The following is a 15,817-nucleotide window of genomic DNA, read 5'->3' as shown; positions in this document are numbered from 1 at the left end:
AGGACAAACTAATAAATTAGACTTTATTAAAAGTTTATTAAATTAGACTTTATCAAATTTAGAGGCACTAGCTTCTCAAAAGACATTGTATAGTATATGGAAAGGCAAGCCACCAACAAGGAGAAAATATGTACAAAATATGTATCTGCTAAGGGAGTCTCTCTCCTTCTCCCTCTTTTCCTCTATCCCTCTTTTTGTTTGCATGGGTTGTGATGTAAATTCTGCTGTCACTCTCACCTTTGTTTCTCTATACAATGTTTGTTTTCCTCTGATCACTTTTGAGATCTTCTATTTCCACTTTTTATTTTTAGCAATTTGATCAAGATATACGTCGGCATAGTTTTCATTAGGTATGCTCTGCTTGCATGTATATGTCTATGGTGGTGGTAGTTCAGTCACTGAGTTGTGTCCGATTCTTATGACCCCATATGTTTATAGTTTTCATTAAATTTGGACAATTTTCAGCCTTCTTTCATCAAATAATTTCTCTTCCCGCATCAATTTCTTCTCTCTTTCCAATTACTCATATGTTGGATCATTTGTTATTCCCATGGCTTACCAATGTTCAAGTCACTTCTATTTTTCTCTTTGTGCTCCACATGGGATAGTTTCTATTACTATATCTTCAAATTCACTAATATTTTTTTTCTGAAGTGGCAAATCTCCTTTTAACATCCATTGTGTTTTTTTATTTGAAATATTATATTTTTAACCTCTAGAATTTCCAATTAGTTCTTTTTAATTTCCTCATCAGGTTTAGTTTTCCTCTATCTTCTTGTAAAGTTACAGAGTATCTATAATAGCTGTGTTAATGATTGTGTTGGCTCATTCTATTACTTCTGTCATGTCTGGATCTGTTTTTACTAATTGATTTTCTTCCCTGTTATGGGAAACATTTTTGTGCTTTATGCATGCCTGGAATTTTTTTATTGGCCGCAAAAGAATGAGAATTTTACATCCTTACCGCTTATTATTATTATTCCTTTAAATACAATGGACTTTATTCTAGCAGGCAATTAAGTTACTTGGAATCAGATGGATCATTTTGAGGCTAACTTTTAAGGCTGGTAGGAATGGGCTCGGATGAACTTTAGTTATTAGTCTAATTTAGCCCCACTACTAAGTGGATCATTTTATCAGAGTACTATCAAATGCCCCTGGCGTTTTGAAGTTCTTCCACTCCAGCTGGTGGGAATACACAGAACTTGCAGCATTGTTTATGCTAGTAAAGCTTTTTGCTTCCCCCTGGCCTAGACTGCGTGCAGTTTCTTTACACACGCACACACAAATCAGAACACAAACAATTATTTCAAAGTTCACTCAGCAGACACTCAGTGTCCTCTTCTTCTGGGTAATTGTGAGGATATGTCCACAAATTCTTTGATATTCATCCCATCAGATGGTGGGCTTTGGCTCTCTTCCTTTAGAGTATGAGTGACCCATGTCAGACAAATAGATTATAGCAGAAGTGATGGGGTTTCACTTCTGTGGTTAGGCTGTTACAATACTGTGGCTTCCCTCTTGCCTGTACTCTCTTGCTTCTTCTTGGATAACTGCTTTGAGGGAAGCCAGAACCTTTAGGCCTAGTCAGATCGTCAGTGACTGTAGCCTATAACTCAGGCCAGTACTTTAGTTGCAATTTTATGAGAAATCTGGAGCCAAACTACATAGTTAAGCCCTTCCTAGATTCTTAACAGTAAAGAGACTGTGTGGGATGATAAACGTTTATTTCTTTAAATGCTAAGTTTGGGGGTAATGTTAGTTATGTAATGGGCTTCCCTGGTGGCTCAGATGTTACAAAATCTGCCTGGAATGTGGGAGACCTGGGCTCCATCCCTGGATCGGGAAGATCCCCTGGAGAAGGAAATGGCAACCCACTCCAGTATCCTTGCCTGGAGAATTCCATGGACAGAGGAGCCTGGTAGGCTACAGCTCATGGGGTCTCAAAGAGTCAGACATGACTGAGCAACTAGTACTCACCTACCCTATGTAGCAACAGATAGCTAATACATATGTTGGTACTTTAAAGTAGGTGCTGCTGTAGCAGCAGCTTATATTTTGAGAATGATCCTGGAGCTGGGTAGTGGGCATTGAGGAGGGTATCACTCACCAAAAGCCTAAAATACTTTGAAGAAGAAGCTTTTCTTGAGGTTTTATTTTGAAATACTTTTTGCTCAGAAAATTTGTAAAACTAATACAGATATTTTCTTTTCATCCTTCTTCCATTTTTATCAATGATAATGTCATATACCATAGTATGTTACCAAAACCAAGAAATTGACATTTGGAACTTAATAATACAATATTATTAAGTATAATAATATATAATATTACAATATAATAATAATACAATATTATTAAGTTTCAAATAGGAAAAGGAGTATGTCAAGGCTGTATATTGTTACCTTGGTTATTTAACTTATATGCAGAGTACATCATGAGAAATGCTGGGCTGGATGAAGCACAAGCTGGAATCAAGATTGCCGGGAGAAATATCAATAACCTCAGATATGCAGATGACCCCACCCTTATGGCAGAAAGTGAAGAAGAACTAAAGAGCCTCTTGATGAAAGTGAAAGAGGAGAGCGAAAAAGTTGGCTTAAAGCTCAACATTCAGAAAAGCAAGATCATGGCATTTGGTCCCATTACTTCATGGGAAATAGATGGGGAAACAGTGGAAACAGTGTCAGACTTTATTTTTTTGGATTCCAAAATCACTGGGGATGGTGACCGTAGCCATGAAATTAAAGAGGCTTACTCCTTGGAAGGAAAGTTATGACCAACCTAGACAGCATATTCGGAGAAGGCAATGGCAACCCACTCCAGTACTCTTGCCTGGAAAATCTTATGGACGGAGGAGCCTGGTAGTCTGCAGTTCATGGGGTTGCAAAGAGTTGGACACGACTGAAGTGACTTAGCAGCAGCAGCAGCAGCAGACAGCATATTAAAAAGCAGAGACATTACTTTGCCAACAAAGGTCTGTCTAGTCAAGGCTATGTTTTTTCCAGTAGTCATGTATGGATGTGAGAGTTGGACTATAAAGAAAGCTGGGCGCTGAAGAATTGATGCTTTTGAACTGTGGTGTTGGAGGAGACTCTTGAGAGTCCTTTGGACTGCAATGAGATCCAAGCAGTCTATCCTAAAGGAAATCAGTCCTGAATATTCATTGAAAGGACTGATGTTGAAGCTGAAACTCCAATACTTTGGCCACTTGATGCAAAGAACTGACTCATTTGAAAAGACCCTGATGCTGGGAAAGATTGAAGGTGGGAGGAGAAGGGGTCGACAGAGGATGAGATAGTTGGATGGCATCACCAACTCAATGGACATGAGTTTGAGTAAACTCTGGGAGTTGGTGATGGATAGGGAGGCCTGGTGTGCTTCAGTCCATGGGGTCGCAGAGTCGGACACAATTGAGCAACTGAACTGAACTGAACTGAATGTCTTATACCATAGTATATTACCAAAACCAAGAAATTGACACTGGTACAATATTATTAAGTAAACTACAGACCTTACTTGGATCTCTGTGTGTGTATATGTGTGTGTGTGCGCGTGTGTATAGTTCTATGAAACACTATCACGTATAGATTTATGGAACTACAGTCATGATTAAGACACAGAACTGTTCCATTATCATAGTAAAACTCCCGTTGCCATTTATTGAGAGACACAAACACCTCCCAAACATAACCCCTGGCAGCCACTGATATGTTCTCCATTTCTATAATTTTCTCATTTTCAGAATAATATGTAAATAGAATCATATAGTATGCAACATTTTGACTGATTTTTTCATTTACCATAATATCTTTGAGATCCATCCTGTAGTTCATTCAGTGTATGAGGTTTCCAGTTGATTCCACAGCCTTGTCCTCATTTGAAGTTTTCAATATTTTGTATGTTAGCCATTCTAATAGGCATGTGATTAATATTTACTTATGCTTTTAATATCTATTTCTCTACTGATTGGATTTCCCTTGTGGCTCAGCTGGTAAAGAATCTGCCCACAATGCAGGAGACCTGGGTTCAACCCCTGGGTTGGGAAGATGCCCTGGAGAAGGGAAAGGCTACCCACTCCAGTATTCTGGCCTGGAGAATTTCATAGACTGTACAGTCCATGGGATTGTAAAGAGTTGGACATGACTGCGCAACTTTCACTTTCTCTACCAATTAATGATGTTTAATATCTTTTCATATGCTTATTGATTCTGCATATTCTTGTTTTTCAAGTCCTTTGTCTATTTTCTAGGTGGATTGTTTTCTTAGTAATTATTTCAAAGAGGTTTTTTTGTTTTTTGTTTTCAATATTCTGAATATAAATCCTTTGTCAGGTATGTGGTTGTCAAATATCTTCTGCCAGTTTATGGCCCAACTCTTATTAGCGTCTTTTTTCAGAGAAAAAAACCTTTAACTTTGATGAATTCCAATCTATATTTTAAAATTAATTTATCTTTATTTTTTAAATTATTATTACTGTTATTCTACAGATTTTGTGCTTAGTGTTATATCTAAGAACTCATGAAGACTAAAGACTGTGTTCTATGCTTCCTTCTAGAAGTTTTGTGCTTATTAGCTTTTACATTTTACATTGAGATCTATGATCCATTTTGAGTTAATTTTTGTGTAAGGGATGAAATTCAGTTAAGAATTTTTAAATTATTTTTTTGTTTTTAGTGTCCAGTGGTTCCCAATCCATTTGAAAAGATTACCTTTCTCCACTGAATTATTTTTGTACCTTTTCCAGAAATTAGCTGTGTGCTTTCTAAGAGTCAGACACGACTGAGCGACTTCACTTTCACTTTTCACTTTCATGCATTGGAGGAGGAAATGGCAGCCCACTCCAGTGTTCTTGCTTGGAGAATCCCAGGGATGGGGGAGCCTGGTGGGCTGCCGTCTCTGGGGTCGCACAGAGTCGGACACGACTGAAGCGACTTAGCTGCAGCAGTGTGTGAAAATATTTCTAGATTCTTTATTCTGATCCAATAATCTATGGAATACCATAATCTATTGGTTACTGTTGTTGTTTAGTCGCTGAGTTGTGTCTCTTTTTTTTTTTGTCTGACTCTTTTGTGACCACATGGACTATAGCCCACCAGGCTCCTCTGTCCATGGGATTTCCCAGGCAACAAACCGACGTCTCCTGCGTTGGTCGGCAGATTCTTTACTGCTGAGCCACCAGGGAAGCCCCAGAGGCTACTACTGTACCTATAGAGAATACCTTAATATCAGACAGTAATAGGTCCTCAGACTTTATTCTCTTTTGCCAATTTTTCCACTATTTTAGTTTTGTTCTCTTTCCATATATATTTAAATTTCAGTTTCATATTTATAAAATAATCCTGATGGGATGTTGATAGGAATTTCTATAAAAAAGATAATTTGGACTGAATTGTCACCTTTAGAATGTTTATTCTTCCAACCTGTGAACCCAATGTCTCTTCATTTATATAGGTCTTTATTAATTTTTTAATGTTTTATGGTCTTCAGCATATAGATCCTATACGTTTGATTACACTTATACCTAAATCTTTCATTATTTTGGAGCTAATGTAAATGTTATTAAATTTTAACTTTAGTTTCCAATTTGTCACTAGTATACAGAAATTTGGTTGATTTCTGGTGTTGAGCTTGTATCCTGTGATCTTGCTTATTACTTTAGGAATTTTTCAATGTTTATGTTGAGGATTTTCTATATAGACAAACATTCATTGGTAAACAGGGATGGTTGTATTTATCTTTTTCCATTTTGTATTGCTTTTCTTTTTTTTTTGCTTTATGGTACTAGTTAGAATTCCCCACACTGTGCTGAATAGGAGTAGAGAGAGTGGACAGCCACGCCTTGGTCTCAGTTTTAGAGTGATACCATTCAGTTCTTCACTCTTAGTTGCAATTTTAAAAAGCAAATATTCTGTACCCAGTTGAAGAATTTCTCTTCCCTTGCTATTCCAGTTTGCTAAGGGTTTTAATCATGAATGGCTATCAAATTTTGTAAAATGCCTTTTCTGCATCATTTGGTATAGTCGTGTGGTTTTCTTCTGTGGCCTGTTGTTATGGTGGATTACATTGATTGATTTTGGAATATTGAACTAGCCTTGCATTTCTTAAATAAACCTCACTGGTCATATTACATTATTTTTCTTATATATTTCTGGATTCAATTTGCTAATATTTTGTTGATTTTGCATCTATATTCATGAGAGATATTGGTCTGTATTTTCCCTTTTTGTACTGGCTTTGTCTGGTTATGATATAAGGGTAATGTCAGCCTCATAAAATTAGTTGCAAAGTGTGGTCTTCTATTTCCTGGAAAAGATTATGTAGAATTGGTGTTACTTTAAAAACAAATGTTCAGTAGAATTAACCACTGAAACCATCTGGAACTAGACATTTCTTTTTTGAAAGTTTTTTAACTACAAATTTAATTTGTTTAATACCTTTAAAAAGCTTTTACTTGAAGCCATATGACATTCGGTAAAGCAATAGGTAAGGGTTTGTAGGAAAGTGAGGTAAATATTATAGAAAACTAAAGGAAAAGGAATCCTTTTTATTTAGGAACAGCATTGTCTGCAGCAGGAGAATGTACTGGTTCATCAATCTAAGAAGACTTCCAAAAAAATGCTGAAGGTACTACTTGGTTTATTTCTTCTTACAGAAAATGTGAAAGAAGAGAGATAAACTGAATAAAAACTGTTAATAAAAACCAGCTATATTTTGATGGCTCTGAAAAATTTCAGACTTTTTTCTGGAAAATAATGCTGAATAATTAAAATCAAATAATTATTTTAACAATTAAGATAATTATGATCAAATTGCATCAGATAAAAGAGGTACAGGTACATGGTTTCAGGAAACCATGATCTAATGATGAAGCCAAAGGTTTGGTTGTAAAGTCCCTTGTTAAGATTACATGTGGCCACTCAGAGTTTCCTAGAGTACAGGCCCTTGAAAGTGTTTCAGTGTGTATCTCCCAGATCCTTTCAGTTGAACAATAGGGCTCCTAAGAAGTCTAAGAGTGCTGTCTCTAACAGTTTCATCAGAAACTCAAGGTAGGGAAGGGTTTAAGCTTACGGAGGTTTGAGAGTATGCCTGTGTCTAATGAAGTGACCCCCCCATTAAAGATTTGCAGAAGACACAAAGTTTGAAAAATAGAATTACATTTGCAGAAATATTTCTGGCCAAAAGGGGGCAGAGATTATATAAAATGCTATGAAGTTGTTGGAACCATGAATTCTACTGTCAGGCCATCAAGTGAGAAAAGTTCTCAGCTGCAAATTCTTACTACCTTTCATGAAAATGAAAGGATGACTCAACCAGGGTAGATATAAGTTCTCAGAGGGCAGAGCCCAGAGCTATGGAGAGTTGTTCTCAGACCTTCAGGCATAGTCAAGGAACTTTACATTTTGACAATAGGATTTCAGAATTGCTGTGAACAAGTGCCTTCTTTTCTTCCTTTCGAGCATAAATGTCTATAGCAATTATCCTCTGCTTGTTCTACCACAATATAGTGGGGGTATTGAGAGGCAGATAAATTGCTCCTTTAGATTCACAAATGTATATATAGAGAGGACTAAATTCAAAGAGCTCTCCTTAATGAACTTTGAGCTAATGTTCAATAAGATGAACCTTTTGATAGGAGACTTAGAGGATGAGTTGGAGAAGGAAATGGCAACCCACTCCAGTAGCCTGGAGAATCCCATGGACAGAGGAGCCTGGTAGGCTACAGTCCACGGGGTCGCAGAGTCGGGCATGACTGAGCGACTTCACTTTCACTTTAGAGGATGAGTGTATTTTACACATGAAGGGAGTGCAGATAATTTTTTGCCAGAAGTCATAAGTGCCCTCTTACGGTTTTAAAAATATGTCCATAAATTCTTCGCTACTTCTCCCTTTGAGTGTGAGCTGGATGTAGTGATTTGCTTCCAATGAAGAGAATATGGTGGAAATAATGGTATGTCATCTTCAATATTAGGTTATAAAAAGACCATAGCTTCCAGTTTTGGTGCAGTATCTCTCCTGCATCACTTGTTTGGAGGCAACACATGTAATGAGAGGCCCTATGGAGAAGTCAATATGACAAAGATTCCTGTCAACTGTTATGTGACTTTGAAAATAGAACCTCTATCTTTACTAAGTCTTCAGAAACCATAGTCTTGGTCAGCAGTTTGACTGAAATGTTGTGTGAAACCCCAAGCAGAAATATTCAGTTTAGCTACTTGTAGATTCCTGATCCTCAGAAACCATGTGAGATATAATGTTTGTTGTTTCAAACTGCTAAGTTTGTTATGCAGCAATAGCTAATCACTACATTCTCTGTGTGGGCTTTCCAGGTGGCATTAGTGGTACAGAACCCACCTGCCAACGCAAGAGACATCAGATGTGAGTTTGATCCCTGGGTGGAGACGATCCCATGAAGGACGGCATGGCAACCCACTCCAGTATTCTTGCCTGGAGAATACCACGGATAGAGGAGGCTGGAGGACTACAGTCCATAGGGTTGCAGAGTCTGACACAACTGAAGTGACTTAGCATGCATGTACACTCTCTATGCTACTCTCTCCTCTCTGGTATATGGTGTCCTGTAAATTCTAGCCATCTTGCTCTGTCTTCTCAACTCAGCTAGTCTTCAGGACTCTGTTTAGATTTCTCTTCCCTGTGCTGAAGCTTCTAAGTTGCTACCAGGTAGTATGCTGGGGAAAACAGTGTTTTTTACATTTTGTCTGTTTTCTAATTGCTTAAGGCGAGAGTTAAATCTGGTTCCTGTTACTCTATCATGGCCAGACCTAGCTTAAGTCTTGATTTCGATTTAGATGGAGTGCTACCTGGAGTTGATATCCTCATGCAGCTCAGTGAAAGGGTTCTTTGTATTTTCTTAAGATTTTAAAGTTTTTTGGAGTCAGGAAAGGATTTGAAACTAGCTTTAGGTCATGAGAGGCTTAGGGCCAATGAGTGAAGAGAATGATGAAGAGCTGAAGGCCTCAAAGTCAACTTTCTACATAAAGAAGCATGGGTTATAAAATGCAACACGTGAGCACCCAGGGTATAAGAACAGTTGGTTCCACTTACTCTGATGCTTTGTCACTTACCTCCACCCCATAAAAGCAGGGCTTGGTTGACGCTAGCTACCATCTGGTGACATATGTAGTGACCTGTCTTTACTAACATATTTTTCCCAGCTGCTCTTTTCTTCCTCTAGGGTTGGTAATGCACACACATGTCACAGTCCTGCCTTTTCTCCTCTATTTCATCACGTACAATCCAATAAATTCCAAATCAGGCTAGTTCTCTTTTTTCACGTACATACATACTCACACCCAATTTAACTGATGCTCTTACTTGCACCTCTTAAGTCTCTTCTACTTAATCAAAAAATCTTCACACAAGTCATTTCTCTCTTAGACTTATTCTCTCTGTAAGATAGATAAATCATGCTGATAGTAACTGATCACCAACAGATATAGCCTTGTAATTCTGGATCAAGGAATTGGAATCAAATACCACACAGAAATCAATCTCTATCATCTTCTAAAGCATCTTAGAGAATTTCCTGAGAATTTCCACACGCATTTGGTAGATAAATCTCTGTATTAGACAGGGTGATGTAAAGAAAGATATACAAAAGAAATAATTCCTACCTTTCCAGAAAATTGATAGTCTAGTAGAAGAAATATTTACACGAGTCATTACAACCCAAATGATTTATAAAAGCCTTTGAAAATAGACAAATAAATTATAAGAGTATTTCAAATAGGAGAAAGAGTAGAACCAGCTGGGAGTTAGGCAAACTTTTCTGTAACAATCAGTATTAACCTTTACTATAAGGGATTGGGATGGTTAATGGCTGTTATATAGCTGGAGAAAAGAAAAGGGAAAGATGAGAACTTACATAGGCAATCTGTGCTTTTAAATATAATCATACAGCTCATCTAGTTTTAAGGAATCACAAATGTACTCCAACAAATACACACAATTCAATGGGCATTTCTTCTACAGTTTTACATTTTTGTTGACGTTTTGGTTAAAATTACATGAGAAACGCTTTAAGATTCAAATCCTTGTGGACGTGTTTCGTTGAAACTAACCTTCAGTGTTAAAAATTTGCTTTATTTCTTAAAAATAAACTGCCTCTGATTTCTTGCCTAGTTTTAACTCCATATAATTGAGTCCCATAAAAACGAGGGTGTAGGCGCCTAAGCAAACCAGATACTTCTTGAGTGTCTGGAAACCCACACCCACCCTAGTTACTCCAGCTCTAGAGATTTTACAAGACAAGGTTTGGAGACAGACATACCTAGAGTGTCTTTGTGTTTGTTTTGAAATTCTGGACAACTCAAAGAAAGTATTCTAGGACCCTGCTTATTCAAACAATGGGTTTCCTTTGAAATAAGATCATCTGCCTCCCTTAAAGACAGAGTAGTCACCTTTGACACTAAGAACAGAAGGTAAAACAACGAAGGATGTGGGGAACCAACCTCAGTGCTGGAATTTTTAAAAACGGATTTGCATTAACTCTTATTTATAGGCACCTGGCCTAGTTCTGAGGCTGCAAATGGCAGGTTAGATCAATCACCCTGGAGCCTGACGTGAACGTTTCGATGTGACCAAGAGAAAGGTGCGGGGGGGCCGAGGGGGGGGAGGTAGGAACTACGAAGAGCTGCCACAGAAGAAGCAAGAATATTTAAGGCTGAACTGCTCTTTAAAGACAGAAGTAGTAAAAACATCTTTTTTTAAAGGAACAACAACACCAAAAAGGTAAAAGGGCAAAATAAACTCACTTGGCTTGAGATCTTTAGACTCCAGTATTTAATGCTGGTTTCCTTCATCTTAACCGTAGTTTGGAGTGTGTATGAGAGAGAGAAAAGGAGAGAGAGGGAAACTGATAGCACTCACGAATGGAAAGCCAGAAAGATAAGGTGGGACAAGGGCTCTGAAATGTCAGGGTGTCTACTATCCTGGGAACCTTTGAAGCACACTCCATGACGAATTACATTATCTCCAGGCTTACAAGATTCCTAGAGACAAAGATGGGAAGAAAAATCAAAGGTCGTTGGCAAATGGGGCCGCTGCTTTGTGCTCCAGTCTGCACTAAATTTGGCTTTGTGTGCTGTGCGGATGGGTGGGGAACTCCACTGAAAGAGGAACCCCTTGTAAAGGGGTGGGAGGTGGGGAGGGGACGGCCCTTCTACCTGCACACACCTCAGCAGGGAGAAGGAGGTGCAGCCTAAGGATGCAAATCCGCCTCCCAGAATGGCCAATCAGGAGTCAGGTGAGGGAATTTGGGTCCCCACCCCACCCCAACCGCGCGTGTGAGCACGTGTGCAGTGTTCTGGGACCTTTGTCCCGCAAAGTCACGGTTGGCGGCCGCCCCTTGGTTCCTTTTTCTCGTCGGATCTGCCTCAGTCTTTTTTTTTTTTTTTAATCCTCTCCACACCCACCTCACGAGTAGTGTCTTCCCCTCATCCCCTTCCAAATTCCCTGCCGCGCCGCGGCGGGTGGGAACCCGGAGCCGGTCCCGAGGAGGGTGCGGAGCTTGGCACAAGCCCGGCTGCCGGGACCGTGGCACCAGCCCCTGGCAGTTCCGCGCGGGTGCCGGCGACGAGCCTCAGCTCGGACACTGCGGCGCTCCTGCCCGCGCGGGGCCGTCCTCCGCCAGTCCTGAGGCAGCGCTGCCCGCCTTGCGCCTGCCGGCTCTCGGCTGACCGTGGCGGGGCTGTCCTGAGGGGCTCCGGAAACTCCTGCGACATCCAGAACACAGAAAATAAGACTCCTCACCTAATTCGCCGGGGAGCCGGGGCGCTGCGGGGCCGCGGCGCTGCCTGCCCCCGCTCCTCCCCCACCCCACCCCCAGCCGTGCTCCGGCAGCCTCTCGGAGTCACAGAGCACCCCCCACCCCACCCCCCGGCAGACAAAGGGCCTGGGCAAACTCGCCGCCCGGCCTCCTTGCGCTCCGGGAGGCGGCGGCGGCGGCGGAGGCGCCGGCGGTGGATCGCGCAAAAGGAGGCGCGCGCGCGGCCCGGGAGCGCGGTCTGGGGAAGAGCCGCGAGATGCGCCTGACTCAAATCTGCTGCTGCTGCCTCCTCTACCAGCTGGGGGTCCTGTCGAATGGGATCGTTGCAGGTAAGTTCTTCCGTGACTTTGGGCTTGCTTTTCCAATTTCCCCAGCCAGAGACCAGGAACGCACGGGTCGCTGGGGCTGGCGCAACTGTGCGCGGTGAGCAGGGCTTGCTGCTGCTGCAAAGTCGCTTCAGTCAGCGGGCAGCAATTAAAAAAAAAAACAAAACCCAGAGTGTGGGCAGAGGGTCACGCTCCTGAGCTAAGCGCACTTCTCGTGGCCTCATTTCAACAACGTGAAATGCTTAGTTTTCCTCTCCTGAGAGTTAATATGTGCAAAGGTACGTTTACAGCACCTGGAGGAAATCTGGGAAGTAAAGAAATTGCTCTGGCAGATACTGAAGGAAAAATTTTAATTGTGCTGGAGCCTTTGCACCGGTTTTCTTTTCTGCAACTAAGTGCTGTCACCAAACTTTGCAGCCCCGCTTTCCCCCTCCCCCCGCCCCGATAATCGTACTTTTATTTTGAAAATGCTGGGGTCTGTAATCTGATCGCCAGACTTCAGGGGTTGTAAGTTTCAGGGGCTAGACGGGTGGTCTCCAGCGCGTTAGCCGTGAGCCCTGTGTGTGTGCGGAGTGTGAACTCTGGGATGCTTGTGCAACTCAGGCCGCGGCTCTTTAAGCCCCGCACTTCTGTCTGCCCCGCCCGCAGGGCTGCAGTTCGCCCCCGACCGCGAGGAGTGGGAAGTCGTGTTTCCTGCACTCTGGCGCCGGGAGCCGGTGGACTCGGCCGGCGGCAGCGGGGGCAGCGCGGACCCAGGCTGGGCGCGCGGAGCCACGGGCGGCGGAGGCGTCCGGGCGCCGGCAGCCAGCAGCTCCCGCGAGGTGCGCTCCGTGGCCCCGGCGCCGCCCCAGGAGCCTGTGGAAGGCGGATCTGAGCCGCGGCCCCGACCCCCGCCGCCCGGGGGCGAAGAGGATGAGGAGCTCGAGTCTCATGAGCTGCCGCGGGGATCTAGCGGGGCTGCCGCCCTGTCCCCGGGCGCCCCGGCCTCGTGGCAGCCGCCGCCCCCGTCTCCGCCCCCAGCCCAGCCAGCCGAGCCGGACGGCGACGAGGTTCTGCTGCGGATCCCGGCCTTCTCCCGGGACCTCTACCTGCTGCTCCGGAGAGACGGCCGCTTCCTGGCGCCGCGCTTCGCTGTGGAACAGAGGCCGAGTCCGGGCCCGGGTCCGGTCCCCACGCGGGAGGCAGCCGCCCCGCGCCCTCCCGCGCCGCATGACGCCGCCTGCTTCTACACCGGGGCTGTGCTGCGGCAACCCGGCTCGCTGGCCTCTTTCAGCACCTGCGGAGGTGGCCTGGTAAGCCCCTTTCCTTCCCCAGCTCTCCTCTTCCCCTGCCACTCCTCCCTCTCCCCTTGTAGACCAGGCAAATTTGCCTGCACCTCATCCCGTTCAGAGCGCGCCCTGAACTTCGCCCAGCCTACACCACCCGAGTCTCCACCATTTAGCGCCCACAGAACACCTCCAGGGCAGTCAGTGAATCCGAAATCTAATTGAATGGATTAATAATCTTCTGCTAGATGCTTATAAATTTTTTTGGAATTACTAGGTTACACTGTCTCCTTGCAACCCTTCCCACTGGTTTTGTTTCTGCTTTTCAAAATAAGCCCACCACGTGGTGTCTTTTAGGAGATTGGAAGATAACAAGTTCGTTCACTGCTCAATCTCCTCCTCCTTGCCTCCGCCTCCAGTTTCTCATCTATTATCTCATAAGTTTTTTTTCTTTCTTTCTTTCTTTCTCATGTCCTACTTCAGAGTTGTCAGAACAGTTCCCTAGGGAGTTATATTCTGACATCTGTCTGGAATTTAGACACATCCACGCTCACGCGGGACACCTGTTCACTGTTCTTGTGAGAAACGAGTGGAGAAGGAGTTAAGTCAAAGGCCACGAGCAGCTGACTAATGGATGACAGAGAATCCAATCAGAACTTGAAGGGTTATGATTCTAAGATTTAACATTTCTAAGGTTTACATACTATTTGGCCATAGTTTCTTTTCTTTTTCTCCACTCCAGGGAGGAAAGTAGCGAGGCTGAGAGCCTGGCTCAGAGGCCAGCTGGAACTAGAAAATAAAAGCCATTTGCTCTTTCTGAACAATAGTGACTTCCACCCCCTCTGTTTTGACCCAGGGTGTGGGATAATTGTTACCTCCTGTTAGGTTGGCCTTTACTTTGTGGTAGACATAACTTGGAACGTAGAAGTACCATCGCTATAGGTCCATTTCAGTGGAGTTAAGTATATACACCTTGTATGGCCATCATCACTGAAAACTTTAATAATTCTTTAAGGCAAAATCCGCAAAATATTATAAACACCCATGTGATTTGTGTCTTCATTTTGATATTCCAATTGAGCCATTGATGAGATCCACAAGGACTTCCCTAAAAGCAACCTGCTCATTTGGAGAAAAATCCGGTAGTAATGGACAGCAGAAGACATCAGCACAGTCAAAGCCACCCAAAGCCATGAGATGGAAAAAATGGTTTAAAATCCAAACAAAATGAAACTGGAATTTTTTACCTATGCCCTTCTAAGGTCCCATAGCAAAAGTGATGTAAAATGCTGAATAGGGCTATATTTTAGCAGATGCTCATAATAGTGAATATTCAAATATGGACATTTTTAGCCATAAGTGAAAAAAATGACATGGAAAAATTATATGAAAAACTTTAAAAAATGTTTTTTGTGGAACTAATGTTTGAACACTTCACTGGGGGAGACATTCTGTAGGGATTTCATTGTCCACTGGATTTTGGCCAGGGATTAAATAATTACATATAAAAAGTTCCTGATGCAGTAGAAGCAGTAGGGGATAAAGCATTTCTCTGTGTTCAGTGTGGGCTTTTGGTCAGATTTTCTAAATGAACTATGCCTTCTCTCCATCCTTAGAGGAGCAAAGTTACAATTATGAGTAGGTTTTTCATAGACTGAATAGGAGTTTGACATACCTCGCTGTTTATCATGTTGGACTTTTACTCACTTTTCCTATTAGCCACATATATGTATTCTGAACTGGGAAGTCTTTGTTGTTGAGGAAAACTGAGTTCACCAGAAATACAGTGTAGCAGTCAGACTTGGAGTAAAAAGTTAGGCAAATAGCCAAGAAGGGTAGGTTTGTTACTCTACACTCCACTATGCCAGCCCTTTCCCTTTGAGGGTGGATTAGGAAAGAGAAAACATAATTTGTTATCTGAGCTCTGACATTGGCCTATTCCCTGATGATTGACAAGTTCCTTACCTCTCTGGGATCCAGTTTTCATAAGTAAAATGAGTATCTGATGATTTAATTGAAATTGGATGATAGAATGAGAATTTTCCTGCATGCTAAATATATCCTAGGGGCTTGCAGATTAGAACATCATATACAAGTAGATAGGATATAAGTAGTCATGAAACAGTGACATACCAGCATGATAAATCAAATGTATGCCTGAGGCTAAGTCATGCTTGGGGAGTTTGGGAAGGCTTCCCAAGGGAAATAGAGGTTCAGTGGATTTTGAAGCAGGAGAAGCCGAATTTCTCCAGGCACGGAAGGGCTGGGAATGCTGAGGATAGAGGGAAGAGACTGAGTGATGTGAAAATGTAGAGCCTATCAAGGGAGTAGGAAGAAACAAACAAACAAACAAACAAACATGTTTCCTCTGAGGAGGCCAGAAAGTGCAATAAGGGGAAGTGATCCTAAACTGTCAGGTGAGAGCAGACCTCAAACGT

At 42.4% G+C, this 15,817-nt stretch overlaps 1 protein-coding gene across 1 annotated transcript in view; it reads left to right on the top strand.

Moving 5' to 3' along the window:
• Positions 1 to 12,044: 12,044 nt before the first annotated feature.
• The window catches only part of ADAMTS19 (ADAM metallopeptidase with thrombospondin type 1 motif 19), a 267,906-nt gene continuing 264,133 nt past the window's right edge, over positions 12,045 to 15,817 (top strand). The window contains exons 1-2 of the mRNA NM_001206114.1: positions 12,045 to 12,117; positions 12,763 to 13,406. Coding sequence (NP_001193043.1) covers positions 12,045 to 12,117; positions 12,763 to 13,406 — 717 coding nt within the window. The remainder of the gene's footprint in view (positions 12,118 to 12,762; positions 13,407 to 15,817) is intronic.

The sequence above is a fragment of the Bos taurus genome, chromosome 7 (genome assembly GCF_002263795.3).
Source record: "Bos taurus isolate L1 Dominette 01449 registration number 42190680 breed Hereford chromosome 7, ARS-UCD2.0, whole genome shotgun sequence".
NCBI classification, from domain to species: domain Eukaryota; kingdom Metazoa; phylum Chordata; class Mammalia; order Artiodactyla; family Bovidae; genus Bos; species Bos taurus.
The sequence above is the reverse complement of the archived record's forward strand: the minus strand, read 5'-3'. Positions and strand labels throughout refer to the sequence as shown.